Source organism: Harpia harpyja, chromosome 8 (genome assembly GCF_026419915.1).
Source record: "Harpia harpyja isolate bHarHar1 chromosome 8, bHarHar1 primary haplotype, whole genome shotgun sequence".
NCBI lineage: Eukaryota > Metazoa > Chordata > Aves > Accipitriformes > Accipitridae > Harpia > Harpia harpyja.
Genome location: NC_068947.1, coordinates 45736487 through 45749234, shown reverse-complemented (window position 1 = coordinate 45749234; position 12748 = coordinate 45736487). Strand labels below are relative to the sequence as shown.

The 12748-nt window shown below is 39.4% G+C and overlaps 1 protein-coding gene across 3 annotated transcripts in view; it reads left to right on the top strand.

Annotated features, from left to right (window-relative positions):
- Positions 1 to 12748, top strand: part of NME7 (NME/NM23 family member 7) — a 92547-nt gene that overhangs the window by 34084 nt on the left and 45715 nt on the right. For all 3 annotated transcript variants that reach the window (XM_052794139.1, XM_052794140.1, XM_052794141.1), the window contains exon 7: positions 3015 to 3120. In XM_052794139.1, the coding sequence (XP_052650099.1) occupies positions 3015 to 3120 (106 nt within the window). The remainder of the gene's footprint in view (positions 1 to 3014; positions 3121 to 12748) is intronic.

The following is a 12748-nucleotide window of genomic DNA, read 5'->3' as shown; positions in this document are numbered from 1 at the left end:
AAGAAAGGGATTAAACAATTAAATCCTTTTGTGCCCTCCTGTGCTTTGCTTATCTGTTCTCCTCCACAGTCCTCACTAATCTTCTGCCTGCAGCCTACTTTCCTCTGCTGTTATTGTTCAGAATGAATAATTATGAAAACAGGCCACTTTGTAGTGCTTTGTGGTTTGAGAGGTAATACAGTGGGCTTGGCTTTGAGGAGTTCGGTTCTCTTTTGTTTGGTTTGCAGTGTGTCTTTCCTTAGTGCTAAGAAAAAGCCAAGGGACTGGGTGATAGATACTACCAGCATTTCTACAGAATTGAGTTGACTATTTGTGTGTGTTGTTGTGGGGTAGGTATGCTGATAAATGATGGCAAGAATAAAGTTTACCTCGTGATTGATTGGTATTGCACTGTGGTGCCTTAGCTCTAGAGCGGTGGGGAAAAGATACCAGTTTTTGCTTCCTTGATCCTAGTCTTTCCTCTATTTAAATTGGAATAGCTGCAGTAGCACAGCTGGAGAGAGACCTGCCCCAGAATACCTAATAAGCTACCAAGTACTGTATACTAGAAAATATACATAGAGATTATATCCTGGCAGTGAGGGCAGAGTTAGCCAGTCACCACTTCTAGCCGGCTGTTAGGCTGTGTGGCATAGTAAGCTAATTGCAAAGCGTGGGCAGTTTTCTGCTGGTCAAGCAATCATTTCGCTTATCTGCACAGTGCCTGGGCTGCTGGATCCTCTCCATGTGCCTCTGGTTTTGACAAGAAATCATATGCTGGACCTGAAGTACTTTTTCTGCTGGCAGGCTTGATGAAAACAGTACAGAGTCAGAAAGAGTTTGGATGAAATTGATCTTTTCTGACTATAATTCTCCTTCATCAGAAAAGTCTTTGTAGTTCTGGTAAAATAGCTGGATGTCTTCATATATAAGGGTGAAAGTTTCTCCTTGTTCCTGTGTACTGCCATGACAACTGTGCCTGCTTTTGAACCGAGAGTGTAGGAAGGAGTATCTATTCACATAAAATTTTGATTAGAAGCATAAGTATGTGCTTTGGCTTAAGTTGTTCTTTTTGCATTTCATTATTTTTGAAATGGTGTTTGAAGGCCCCATTCATCTTGCAGCATTTTTATGACTGTGGGATTATTTTGCTGAACTTTTGCAGGTGTGTGCATCTTTGTGGTGTTACTGATACCACTTTTCAATAAATCAACCAAAATTGTGAATTGAATACCCCTGTGCCTGTTTTAATTTAGTAGGCCCAGTGTTATATGGTTGTATAGCAGTTGCTGTGGAAACCAGTTGGCTGTGTCTTACAGAAGCTTTGCTGAAAAGAAAGAAATATAAGCTAAAGAGACCTAAACTAACTCTTCCGAAGGAAAGCTGAAGTCTCAACCATGTTTAATGAACGTATTGTAAACTGAACAGTTAGAGTGAAAGACTGCATTGTTCTTTTGGGGGCTAAATGGCAAGTGAAAGTATGCCTCTGGCATACTCTAAGCTGGTGTCTCTCTGCAGGCCAAATTTTGGAATTTCTTTAGATCAGGAATAAAGAGAAAGGAAAAGAATTTTCTTTTTAAGGCTCCACTTGGTTATAGTTTGGCATTTCATTATCCTAGTCCTTCAGCGTTATTTAGTTACTTTCCTGTTATGACTCTTAATGGATAAAACAAAGTGTTAAATATCATAAATATTTTGCTGCCTTTTCCTTGCTGCTTCTTTTAGAGTAAACATTAGTTAATAGAGTGAGACAAGGTCTTTGAAGCATACAGCATCTTATCAGTAGAAGGATGTAGGAAATGAACCCTTTTGTCTCAGATGGGCCCACTTAAAATGTGGATTATTTGCTAGGAGAAAAAGAAAAACCATTTTCCCTTCTATTGAAAGATCCATTCGTTTGAGTTGTATAGTTGTTCAAGTAAGCATTACAGAAATCGTCAGAATGCCATGAGCTAAAGACTGGGAGATAGCTAAGTCTATTCCATCTGAATTGAGCTAGTAAATTAAATGAGGCAATTCCAGGAAATGTCCTTTAGCACTGCTACTGTTACACAGGAAGAAATCAGATCGTTTCAGTAGTAGTATTTCCAGGATAATATTATTTCCCTTAAATAGAAATTTATCAATTCTCTTACTGAATTTGACCAATAGGTCTGAAATGGAATCTGTGTTTTGAGCATTTGATTAGTGTTAATTGGCAGATTGTGTAACATATGCGAATAAATGGTATGGAGAAGGTGTGAAGCTGGCAGTGAACAGGGAAAAAATATCACTGAGGAAAGAAACCTGGCTGTCAAGCTCACCCCAGTATGGTCTAAGACCTAAGCTATGTGATACCTGAATAGTGATGGTGGGAAGAAAGGAAGTGATCGGAGGCAAAGAGGTTCTTTTGATTCATCCCAGAAATCAGAGCAATTGAGTTTATCAGCTTCAATTCAGTAAGATAAAAAAAAAAAAAAATAGGGTCATTAAGGCATAAGGTGTGAGTCAACGATTTTAGACAAAGTTTAGTTGTTTAAGACAAAAGGAAAAAAATCTAAACAAATGGGATGGAGATCAGTTTTGTATACAGAAAGAAAACATGCTGAGAAATGGATGGTTGTTGCATTTTTGCTCATATAGTGGAAAAGATGATATGAAAAGAGGGAAGATAAAATACGTGTATATACGAGTGGATTTGGGAAAGATACTGACAGAAGAGAGAGAGAATTCAGAAAACTGGGAACACCTCTACTAAATGTTTGTGGCAGCAACATTTTGAATGTTCTGAATTGAAATGGATTGCATTGCAGAAGTGAAAAGAAAGACGTTGCAAGAAATATTCAAATCATGTTTTTATGATTGTAGCAATGGTGCCAGAGAGGGAAAGATATATTCAAGAGAATATTATAGGGAAAAAGTATTTGTAGCACAAAAATCTGTAATTAAGGTTTCTCTTCTGTGACTATGGATACTTCAGATGTTGTTACTTACGATAAAAGTTGAGGTATGCAGCTAGATCAATCTAAAATGTATTCAATTACAATTGTTTTCAGGAGCTGGAGTTGTTCTTTCCCTCCAGTGGAGGTCGTGGACCAGTCAGCAGCGCAAAATTCACAAACTGTACTTGTTGCATTATTAAGCCTCATGCAGTTAATGAAGGTAAGCAATGCCAATAGCGGAGGTGAAAGCAATGTGTGCTTCATGATCATTCCTGTGCCCTTTTTTGGGAGAATGAGACTGCAAGAGCACAGGGTATATTTTATAGTACATGCAAAAGTGCGCAGATACGTTGTCTTTCATACACTTTTAGTAATTCTGCAGTTCAGTTCCATGAAGAGTGGGTCGTGTGCTTTCCATGTGGATACTTGTTAATTTCAGAATAAGAAGGGAAGGTGAAAAAAAGAAGGATAAAAATATACATGAGATTTCATGAATCTTACTGTGACAGCTTGCTGTGTCCTTGCTCCCATGTGCCTACCACACTCATCTGCTGGAGGTTAGCATCCTCACGGCAGAGTGAAAGCAGGACACCTGGCCGTATTGCAGGGCCTTCCACTCACACAGTAACACATTACATTAAAGCTACTCACAAAGGGAGATTTGTGTGGATATGAACCTTGTTCTGCTGAATGCAGTGGGGATGGAAAGTAGAAAAGGCTTGTTTATGAAAGTGAGCCAAAGACCTAAGGCATTTGTTGGACTCCATGGTGCTTTCTGTGCTGGAGAATGCCCTGTGAGCTCACCATATGAGTATTGGAAATGTTTAATGCCCAACTGTTACCATGCCAAAATAATCTCACTTTTGTGTCCTCTACTTAGATACAGGAGCATGTGTAGGAGCAGTGAGTGCAGTAAAATATTTTGGCTCTGGAACTGCAACAGTATTTTTGAGTGCAGAATAAATACTGCCGTGTGAAAGCATTGAGATTTTTCTTAGTAAGATGCAGAGCATGCTGCAACATTTTAATCACTTCTCTGTGGATAGCTGAAATGGAAACAGCAGAAGTGGCCATAGCAGTTTCCAGGCCTTTCACACCTCAAGTGGGATGTCTGGAGAGCTTGCTGAAAAAAAAAAAAAAAAAAAAGGCCTTCACAAGAAAGAGTCTCTCACTCACTGCTGATAATATGCCTGTTATCTCTTTGAGGCCTTGCATGGTATCTGCTACTGATAAGTCTGCCATGCAGCAAAGACAGAGTGATGTTCCGTTTACAGAAATATGGGCAGCAGCTGGGACTATGATCTTATGTAGCTAAATGTTTGCAGAGGACAAACTTTTCCGTGGCAGGATTGTTAGGGTCCTTAATTTGATTGTGAAAATAGCAAAGTGGATGGCTTGGGCTGTGCTTTCTTACTTAATATACAATTTCTATTACATATGGGCACTCAGACTGTCTCTTAGTGAGCTCAGGTTGTTCCTTCCTACTTTTAATCTTCATTTCTGTAGATTTCATAGTGCCCCGTCTGTTACTTTCTTTCTTTTTTCTTGAACTTCTCAGAATTTTTCTGAATCACCAAAGGACAAATTCTGGCCCTGTTTGCACTCCAGCCTGGGAGTGTGAGTGTCTGGAGGAGGTGGGGGTGGTGAGAGAGAGTGAGAGGTATGGGTACAGATAAACAGAAAATATAAGTGCACACCCAGCTTTGCAATGTGAGCGCTAGAAAGACTGGACTGAAGTTGAGCTTAATATCCAATATATAGTCCTTTCTCTCACACCACAGAGGGCTGGAAAGGCAGACCACAGCTGCCAAACGGTAACTAAAATTTGAAAGACAAAGTGTACCTTGTGTGAGCGTTCTCCATCCGTACAGCTTTGATTACTACCCTCAAGAGAATGAAGAAATCAAAACTGAATTTTCTTTTCTAAGTCAGCAAAGCATTTTATCAATTTTCAATTAATGTCAAGAATATTGGAATTCAGGGACTGGCTATGCTCTTACCTTACTAAGCTCTGTTGTTCCTACCTGTTTTCTCCAACGTTACTTTGAATGTTTCAAAAGCCACAGGTGCTGCATCTCTTAAAGATATTATGAGACTGAGGAGATCCTGTAAACGTTCCAGAAGTCTGGCTTCTGATGGGGAGTTGGGCTTAGGGAAGAGTCACTGTGGCTGGGTGGTGGCCTCACTCTGGCTGAGAGCACTGGTGTGGCTTCATCTTGGATTCCGGTCTGCAGTTTGAGGCAAGATGGATCCTTCTTCACAAGGGCTGCAGGAACTCTCCAACATCAGCCCAATGGGCCGGGAATGTTGCAGGGGAACGGATTTGGCTTTCCTTGCCTGTCCTCTTCTGTCTTCCTTAGCCTTTCTCATATTCTCCTTCAGCCTATTTTTGTGAGTAACAACAAAAATATCACTGAGTGGCATCCCTTTTGGTACACTTGGTCTTCTTACAGTGCACTTTGGATCATCACACCTAGGAAGAACCATGCATGACAGAGTAGAGAGCTGTGCGCTAGCTTTGCAACAGTTTTTGGAAGTCTTAATTCTGAAATTACTCTCTTATGATTAAACTGACTGTTTTAAAGTTGAAGGAGCATAGCCTTTGCCTCCTATAGATTTTAAAGCTTTTAAAGTTTTGAGCATGCTGTGTGGCAGTGGCAGGCTGTGTCTATGGGAGTGCCACCATTCCTCCTTCCCTGTGCAGACTGTTTTGGAGTTGGGGAATAACATGCTGAAAGGGTTTGGGGGGACCAAACAATCTGCTCAGGAGAACTCCCAGGTGCCTGTCTGAAACAGGCAGACAAGAAGGCAGAAGCCCATCTTCAGGGATTAGAGGTGGAGCAGGTTGGCCCCATGGATTGTGCATCTGTAAGCAGGAAGTTTGAGAAAGGAAGGGCTGACATATTTGTGCTCAGTGATCCATGACAGAGTGGGGAGGCCCTGCTCATCTCATCTCCCTTTTAACAGCTGTTAGCAACTGTGTTCAGTGATACCCTAGACATTCTGGTTATATCAGCAACATCTCCTGTATCTCAGTTGAAGTAGGTGCTATAGCAGCTTGTGAGCTGCCCTCTTGGCAAAATTGCGTGTAGGAGACTGCCTGATCTTAAAAATAAGCAACTTGCTTACCCCCAGCAATGGTGCTTCTAGGTGTGGCTGTCCACCCTGCCGTTTCTGGTGGGCAGAACGTAAGTGGAGACACAGCAGCTGGAGATGAAAGGAAATGCTGTGTGGCCATCAGTGTGAAAAGGTGGCTTGGCAGAGGCAGAGGCATGGAGAGGAATTTATGTGGGTCAAAGCAGCAGAGCCTCTTATGCATTGCAGATTTGATTTGTGCTCCACAAATTTTTGGTATCGAGTATCTAAAAATAAACCTTTTTGCCATTTCCTATGTGCTGCTGAGGCTTTGAACTTGATTATCTAATTACGATGAATATAATCTGCTCATTACACATTTACAATTATGTGAAGTTTCACTTACATACTTGAGTTTATACAGAGATTTAGTCTTTATTTCTGCAGAAACTTGTGATGGAATTCATGATTTGAATTTTGCTTTCTGGTCCTTTTTCCCAGTGTTCCTTTTTCCTCCAGAGTCTGTTGCATAACTGATTCTTAGAAGGAAAAAATCGTCTATTTTTCCATCCTGGAGGGTGGTTTGCTTTAACCACAGCTGTAAGCTAGGAGGCTTTTCAGCAAGCATACCTTGCTGTCAAAAGGCTGGACCTAATCTGTAGTTTACACTGGTTAATTCTCGGACAGAGTCCTTTCTTAGAAACTGACTTTGATTACCGTAGAGGGTTTATAGGGTTCCTATCCAGTGACAAAGCAGTGGAAAATCACCATTGGTTTTATCTCTGGCCTTGCTGACCCTCTCCTGACAGGCATACAGAAACATCTGTTGCTAGGCAGCTGCAGCAGCACAGCCTGACCACCTGCAGCAGGACCTGGCGCAGCACTCACGCATGTAAGTCCTGTAAGCATGAGTACCAAAAGTGTCTGCCAAGCTGCAGAGGAAACCTGGGGCCTGATAAAGGGTGTCCGGGGAGTTACGCAAAGTTTAACTTCAGCTGTCAAGGGTGCTGGTAATGCTGGAGGGGTGGTATCGCCAGCCCTCTAGGACCTTGTATCATACGCACCTCTTAAAGAAGTAAGGCAATAGCTATTTTGTCAGTCTGGTGTCAGCATAACATCTTCTGTGGAGGATCAGAGATGGGAAAACAGCTGGGAAGGCCATTGAAGGCAATGTAGCCCAGCGCTCCGGACTAGACAGCTTTAGCTCATTCTCTAGCGGCTCCTCCCGGCAGAGATGAAGCACTTCCCTGGCTGGCCGGAAAGTTGGCAGTGGTGAGGTGGTTGTATTTTAACTCTGAAGAGGGTTTGCAAGAGCAGCCCAATTCCTCTTTATTGGGAGCTGAAAGAATGCAAAAGCAAGCTGATGCTACTCCGTGCAGACTTGTTCTGACCAGGGGTGTGTTGGGGAGACATGATGTGGTTTGACTCCTCTAGAATCTGCCATGCATTTCAGTGTCTTTTAGCCTCCTTGTCTTCTCCTGAGACCAGTTTTCAGTCGAGGAGGATGGTAACTAGTAAGCACAGTTCCTCAGTGTGTTTACTAGGACTATAGGGCTTAATTGTTTAATAATTGGAGAGTTTTAGTGTGGATCTGTGTTCTGTAACCCACTTGCTGCTTGTGCTTGGAGCTTCTGATAATTCACATACATGGTCACAGTTGCAATCATTTAGACATTCTCTTTTTGTAATTCCCCTTATGTTTTTACATCTGAAGGTATTAGCAGTAGTGCTCAGAAGCCAAAAATGCACCAAAAGTGCACCAAAGTGGATGAACTTCAGTTTAATGCCCCGAGGACAGTTATGACTCGACTGTTTTGTTGGCAGAAATAACACCTTGTAGATCACTGGGTGGGATTAACTTTAATGTATTTATGTGTAACAGTTTAGTCATGTTTGCTGTAGGAATTAGAATTTGGTATTTTGTGACTGGTTTAAAGTTTCTTTGATATGGCTTTTCCTTAATTCCTTTGAAAAACGAGCAGGGAAAAAATGATGAAAGTAGTGGTGATCAGGCTACAAAGGCTGAGGTCAGAAGTTTGTTATATTTCACATTTTGTACTTAGGTTACAGGACAGAGCGTGAGAGGTGAAATCCTTCCCTCCTTTTCTGCACTCCCAAGCTGAGACATGGGTTCTCCTAAAGTCAGAGTTTTGTCAAAAACAAATTTGGGGCTAGAACTGTGCCACAAACTTGAAAAGCAAAACTGCTAGTGAGGAATTCATTGAACCTGATGCAAACTGAAAGGCCTGCCTAGAGGTGAGGAAGCCACTATGGTCTTGAGGGCTCCTAGATGTGAGACTAGCTACCCGGACAGGTTTGTTCTCCTAGTATGTCTTAAGCTTGAGATTTTGTTCTAACATTGCTAGTAAGTTAAACCCATGTCCCTCTTTTGTAATAATAATGGTAAAAAAAGTTACAGTGCTGTCTTCCACATTATTCTTCAACTAAAATTTAAGTCTCATAGAAAACAAAAGGAGTGGGAGTAGGTTCTTCCCATGTGGAAAAGATATTATGTGGAAATAAGGTTTTAGACCTGTTCTGAGTGGATGATAAATCTTAGAGAGCGCTGCTATCTTAATACCTACTGGACTGCTTTAGAAATTCATAAACCTTTATATTGATCAACAAAATGCTGCATGACAGGTAACCCTAAGAATCATATTTCCTTATTTATGTGAAGACTTGGAAAAATTTTAATTGAGAGAGTAGTTCTTTGCTCCAGAGACAAACCTAACTTGGACAAAAAGAATACCAAGGACAATAGTTCAGTCTCAAGCAGGTACAGAACCAGGGTTTACTTACATAGGATCTCAAAGGAAGTTACTTTACCAGAGAGAGTGGGTAGAGAAGGACTAAAATCCAGCATTTTAGTAGCTTATATGCCTGACTGCAAACAACTGAAGAGCTGTTCCTGACACACAATATACTTGTTGGTCTTTGAAAGAGAGAAGGCATTGCTGTGAAAATGTCCAGTTGACCTCTGTAGTGTGCTAAGTGAAGTTACATGTATGTGGTTAGGCAAGGAAATAAGCTGGAAAAGAAAAAGAGGATGGGATAGAAGAAGTGCAGATTTGTCATCATTCTCAGGACTAAGTATCTATATAATTGTTTTTTATTACGATGATTTGTATTCATTAGATAAGATTTTTTAAAATTGTAAACAAACTCTGGAAATTGGTTTTTTTTTTCACCCTGGGTTTTTAGATGTAAGTTTGAGTAACATTATTTTGATTTTCAGGAAACTTTAAAATAGAACAAGGTTTTCAGAAAGCTGTTTTCTGATACTTGAGAAAAAATGAGGAAAGCAATTTTCTCATGAGTAATCTGAAAGTATATCTTCTGTCTGTGATAAGTATTCATAATAGAAAGGTGAAGTGCAGATGCTGTGGACTTCACCTCATCATAGGCAGAATTTTTCTTTGTATCTTGTCTACAAAGTTGAGTACCAAGGGGCATCAGTGATAGCCTTGATACACTTAACAATTAGAAGTCTAGAAGGAACTATTTGAAGATAGAATCTGGAAATGTAAAAAAAAGTAGGATGAACACAAATCTTTGCATGTACTTCAAAGTAGTACAGTAGATCATTTGAGATGTGACCTCTGGATATTCCCACATGCAGTATTGCAATATGGCAATCTTAGTGCTGCAATCATGTGAAAACTACCTAGTAAAGCACTACGCTTTCACATGCAGGCCTTTTTTGCAGACAGATTTGCCCAGGCAGAAGATGTATTTATGCAAAATTAAATGTACTTTGTTTCTTATGTTTTCCTTGAATATATTATATATAGGGTTTTGAAGTGTTTGGTGGTGTCTGGTGGTCCTGGGGGTTTTTTTTGTTTGTTTGTTTTTGTTCTCTTTAGAGAAGCTAGGAAAAAGTGATTAAAATAAAAGCTTTACTTTACCACTTTATCACCATTTTTTTAAGAAAAAAATGTAGCTTCCATGAGAACAGTAGTCCATCCACTTCTGTCTGTGTTTTAAATTATTTGCTGTAGTTGTAATGATGGATATTCCTTGCTTGGGATGTTTGTTTTTGAAACTAAGCCTATGTTGGGTTTTGATTAGTTCCTGCATAAAGTTTTAGCAGCTTGGCATTGGCTTCCCAACTTTGACTTTGGATTTCAGTGGCTAGTGGGGAAGTGACATTTATTTTTTCGAATTATGAAAAATGTATTTTACATTTGAATTGATTAAGAGGGGGAGGTGAACTGAATCTAGAAATCCTTTCTGACAGTTTGAGACTGGAAGGAAGAGGAGGAGGTATACTTCACAGAAAAAAACAGATCAAATGGCACAGCCAATCCTTACTGAAGCTTGTAAGTATCCTCCTACTACTGGAAGGAGAGTGTTTCCCAGTAGTGTTTGGTAGACTTACATTAGTGGTGCTCCTGTTGCTGAAAATCATCTCTGTGCAGGGACGATGGTGTTTATATATATATATATATATATATATATATATATATATATATAAAAAGATACATTGGGAATGAGTGTCTTGTTACTGCATTTTAGGATTTTCATTCTTAAAGGGTTAAAGAAAAGTTAATTCTAAGAGTGATCCAGGGAATTTCAGGCTAATGAAACTTCTTTCATACCAAGGAAACTGATGAATCAAGAGTCTATAATTTCATTTAAACCATTTAGAAAGTGAAGATATGATGGACATTTACCAGCATGTCTTTTTTGAAGGAAAATATGCTATACTGATCTCTGAATTCTCCAAGTATGCTTTCCATAAAGGAGGGTAAAACAGAGCCAGACAGTCTAATTCACTTGAATATCAGTGTCTTCTATCTTGCTGTTAGGAAACCAAAATTTTCCTTTAGCGAAGCAATTCATACGTTTAGATCTGTGCAGCATAGGCATCTGCATAGCTTTAAAAATTTTGCTGAACATTGGACCGGACAGGAGCACATCAAATTAAAAGGGCTTTACAAGTGAAATCGTCACCCATCCTTGGGCCAGTTCTTGTCAATATTGTCATCGATGACTTGGATGGGGAAGGACAGAGCATGCTTGCAGTGTTTGCACATGGTACCAAGCGCCTACAACGGTTTTGGAGGATGTGATTAGAATTCAGAACATTCCTGATGAACTGTAGAAATGAAGCAATCTGAAGAAGATGAAACTGAACGTAAACAACTGCATAGCACTACCATGGAGGAGGGAAAACAAATGCACGAATATAAAATAGAGAAGAACTGGCAGGGTATCAGTGAAAAGTCTGTAGATAAATAGTTGGAATAGTGATATATCATAAGCATATGCTATCTATGCATATGTAGCATGTGATATATGTGCATATCTATCATAAGCACAATCAGTGTTCACAATGTTAGACACACTTTGTTTAGGTTTTTTTTCAGTAACTAGTTCTGCTCAGTGCTGGTGAGAATCCAGCTTGTGTACCATGCCCAGTTTCTGGGCACTCTGTTTCAAAAATAACATAATCAACTGAGAGCAAAAAGAATAAGAGATTTAGCCAGTGAAAACTTGATGAAAACTTGAAAGGTTTCATTTATGTAACCTGAGATGGAGAAGACAGGGTTATACAGCTTCTATATGTAAATTTGGAAAATGCATGCATATTTACTAATTTAGATGAAAGAAGATTTAATCTAATCATTAAGGAAAACTTCAAAGTATATCACTGGCCTGATATGTGTGGATGTAATGGAACCTTTGTTACCAGAAGTTTTTGCGAACATTTTAGAAAAATTAAAAAAATGCAGCCATGCATAGTCTTAACTTCACTGTACCTTGGAGCAAAATATAAATAACTTGAAGTCTCTTCTCTTACTGCCCTTTTCAAATCAGAGCATAAGGAGAAAGGCAAGGTATTGTGTCTGAAAAGAGCCAAGACACAGAATGTAGGAATATGTGATAGTCTTTTGCCAAGTGGAAAATAAATGATACGAGCTTACAGTGTATTTAGTATTGATCTAGGACAGTGAGTGGGCAAACCTTCCACAGGAAGTGGAATATAAAATTAGTAAAGGCTGGAACAGATTATAGGGGACCTCCTGAGGGTTTCAACCTCCAGAGTTAAGTTAATTGACAGTGCAATAGTAGGTTAAAATTATTGTTTATAGTTATGGGCTAATGCACACTACAAGGCATAATTTTAACCATTTCCTTTCTGTAACTGTAACCGTTCATGAGAAGTCCCATGCACAGTGTTTAGTCGGGATAACAGAAAAAAGAAATAAATATTAGTAAGCATACAAATGGTTTGAATTACAATACTGAATGCCATCGTAAAATCCAGTGGTACAGCCTCAACTAAAATACCGTGTTTGGTTTTGTTCACACTCAAGAAATAAGCAAAAGTAAATGAAAATCATTATAGCCATAGAAACATTCTCCGGACAGAGTGACCATATTCTTTTCAAGTGAATAAAAATCAGAGTGGATGTGCTAAAGGAGTACAAGATAATTAAAAACTCAAAAGAAAGAAGTAAAAAGAAAAACAAACTGGGTATTTCTTTTTAAGCTTTCTCTTAGCACAAGAACAATGAGAGACAGAAACCTAAGCCTTTCTGGTTTTTTGTAAACATACAGCCATCAGTTTGAGTTCAGCATAACTGTTGCAGAAGTATTGATCTTTCCTTCTTAATCTTTCTTTCTTCCTCAAATTCCCTTCTCAAATGGCACACACTGCACAGCTAAATTGCTGGATACTTTCTGTAGCCTGGCTGTGATCTTTGACTTGAATTTCTGTATGGGTTTTTATATCTGAATTTTAAGTGTGACTATTCCAGTCTGTT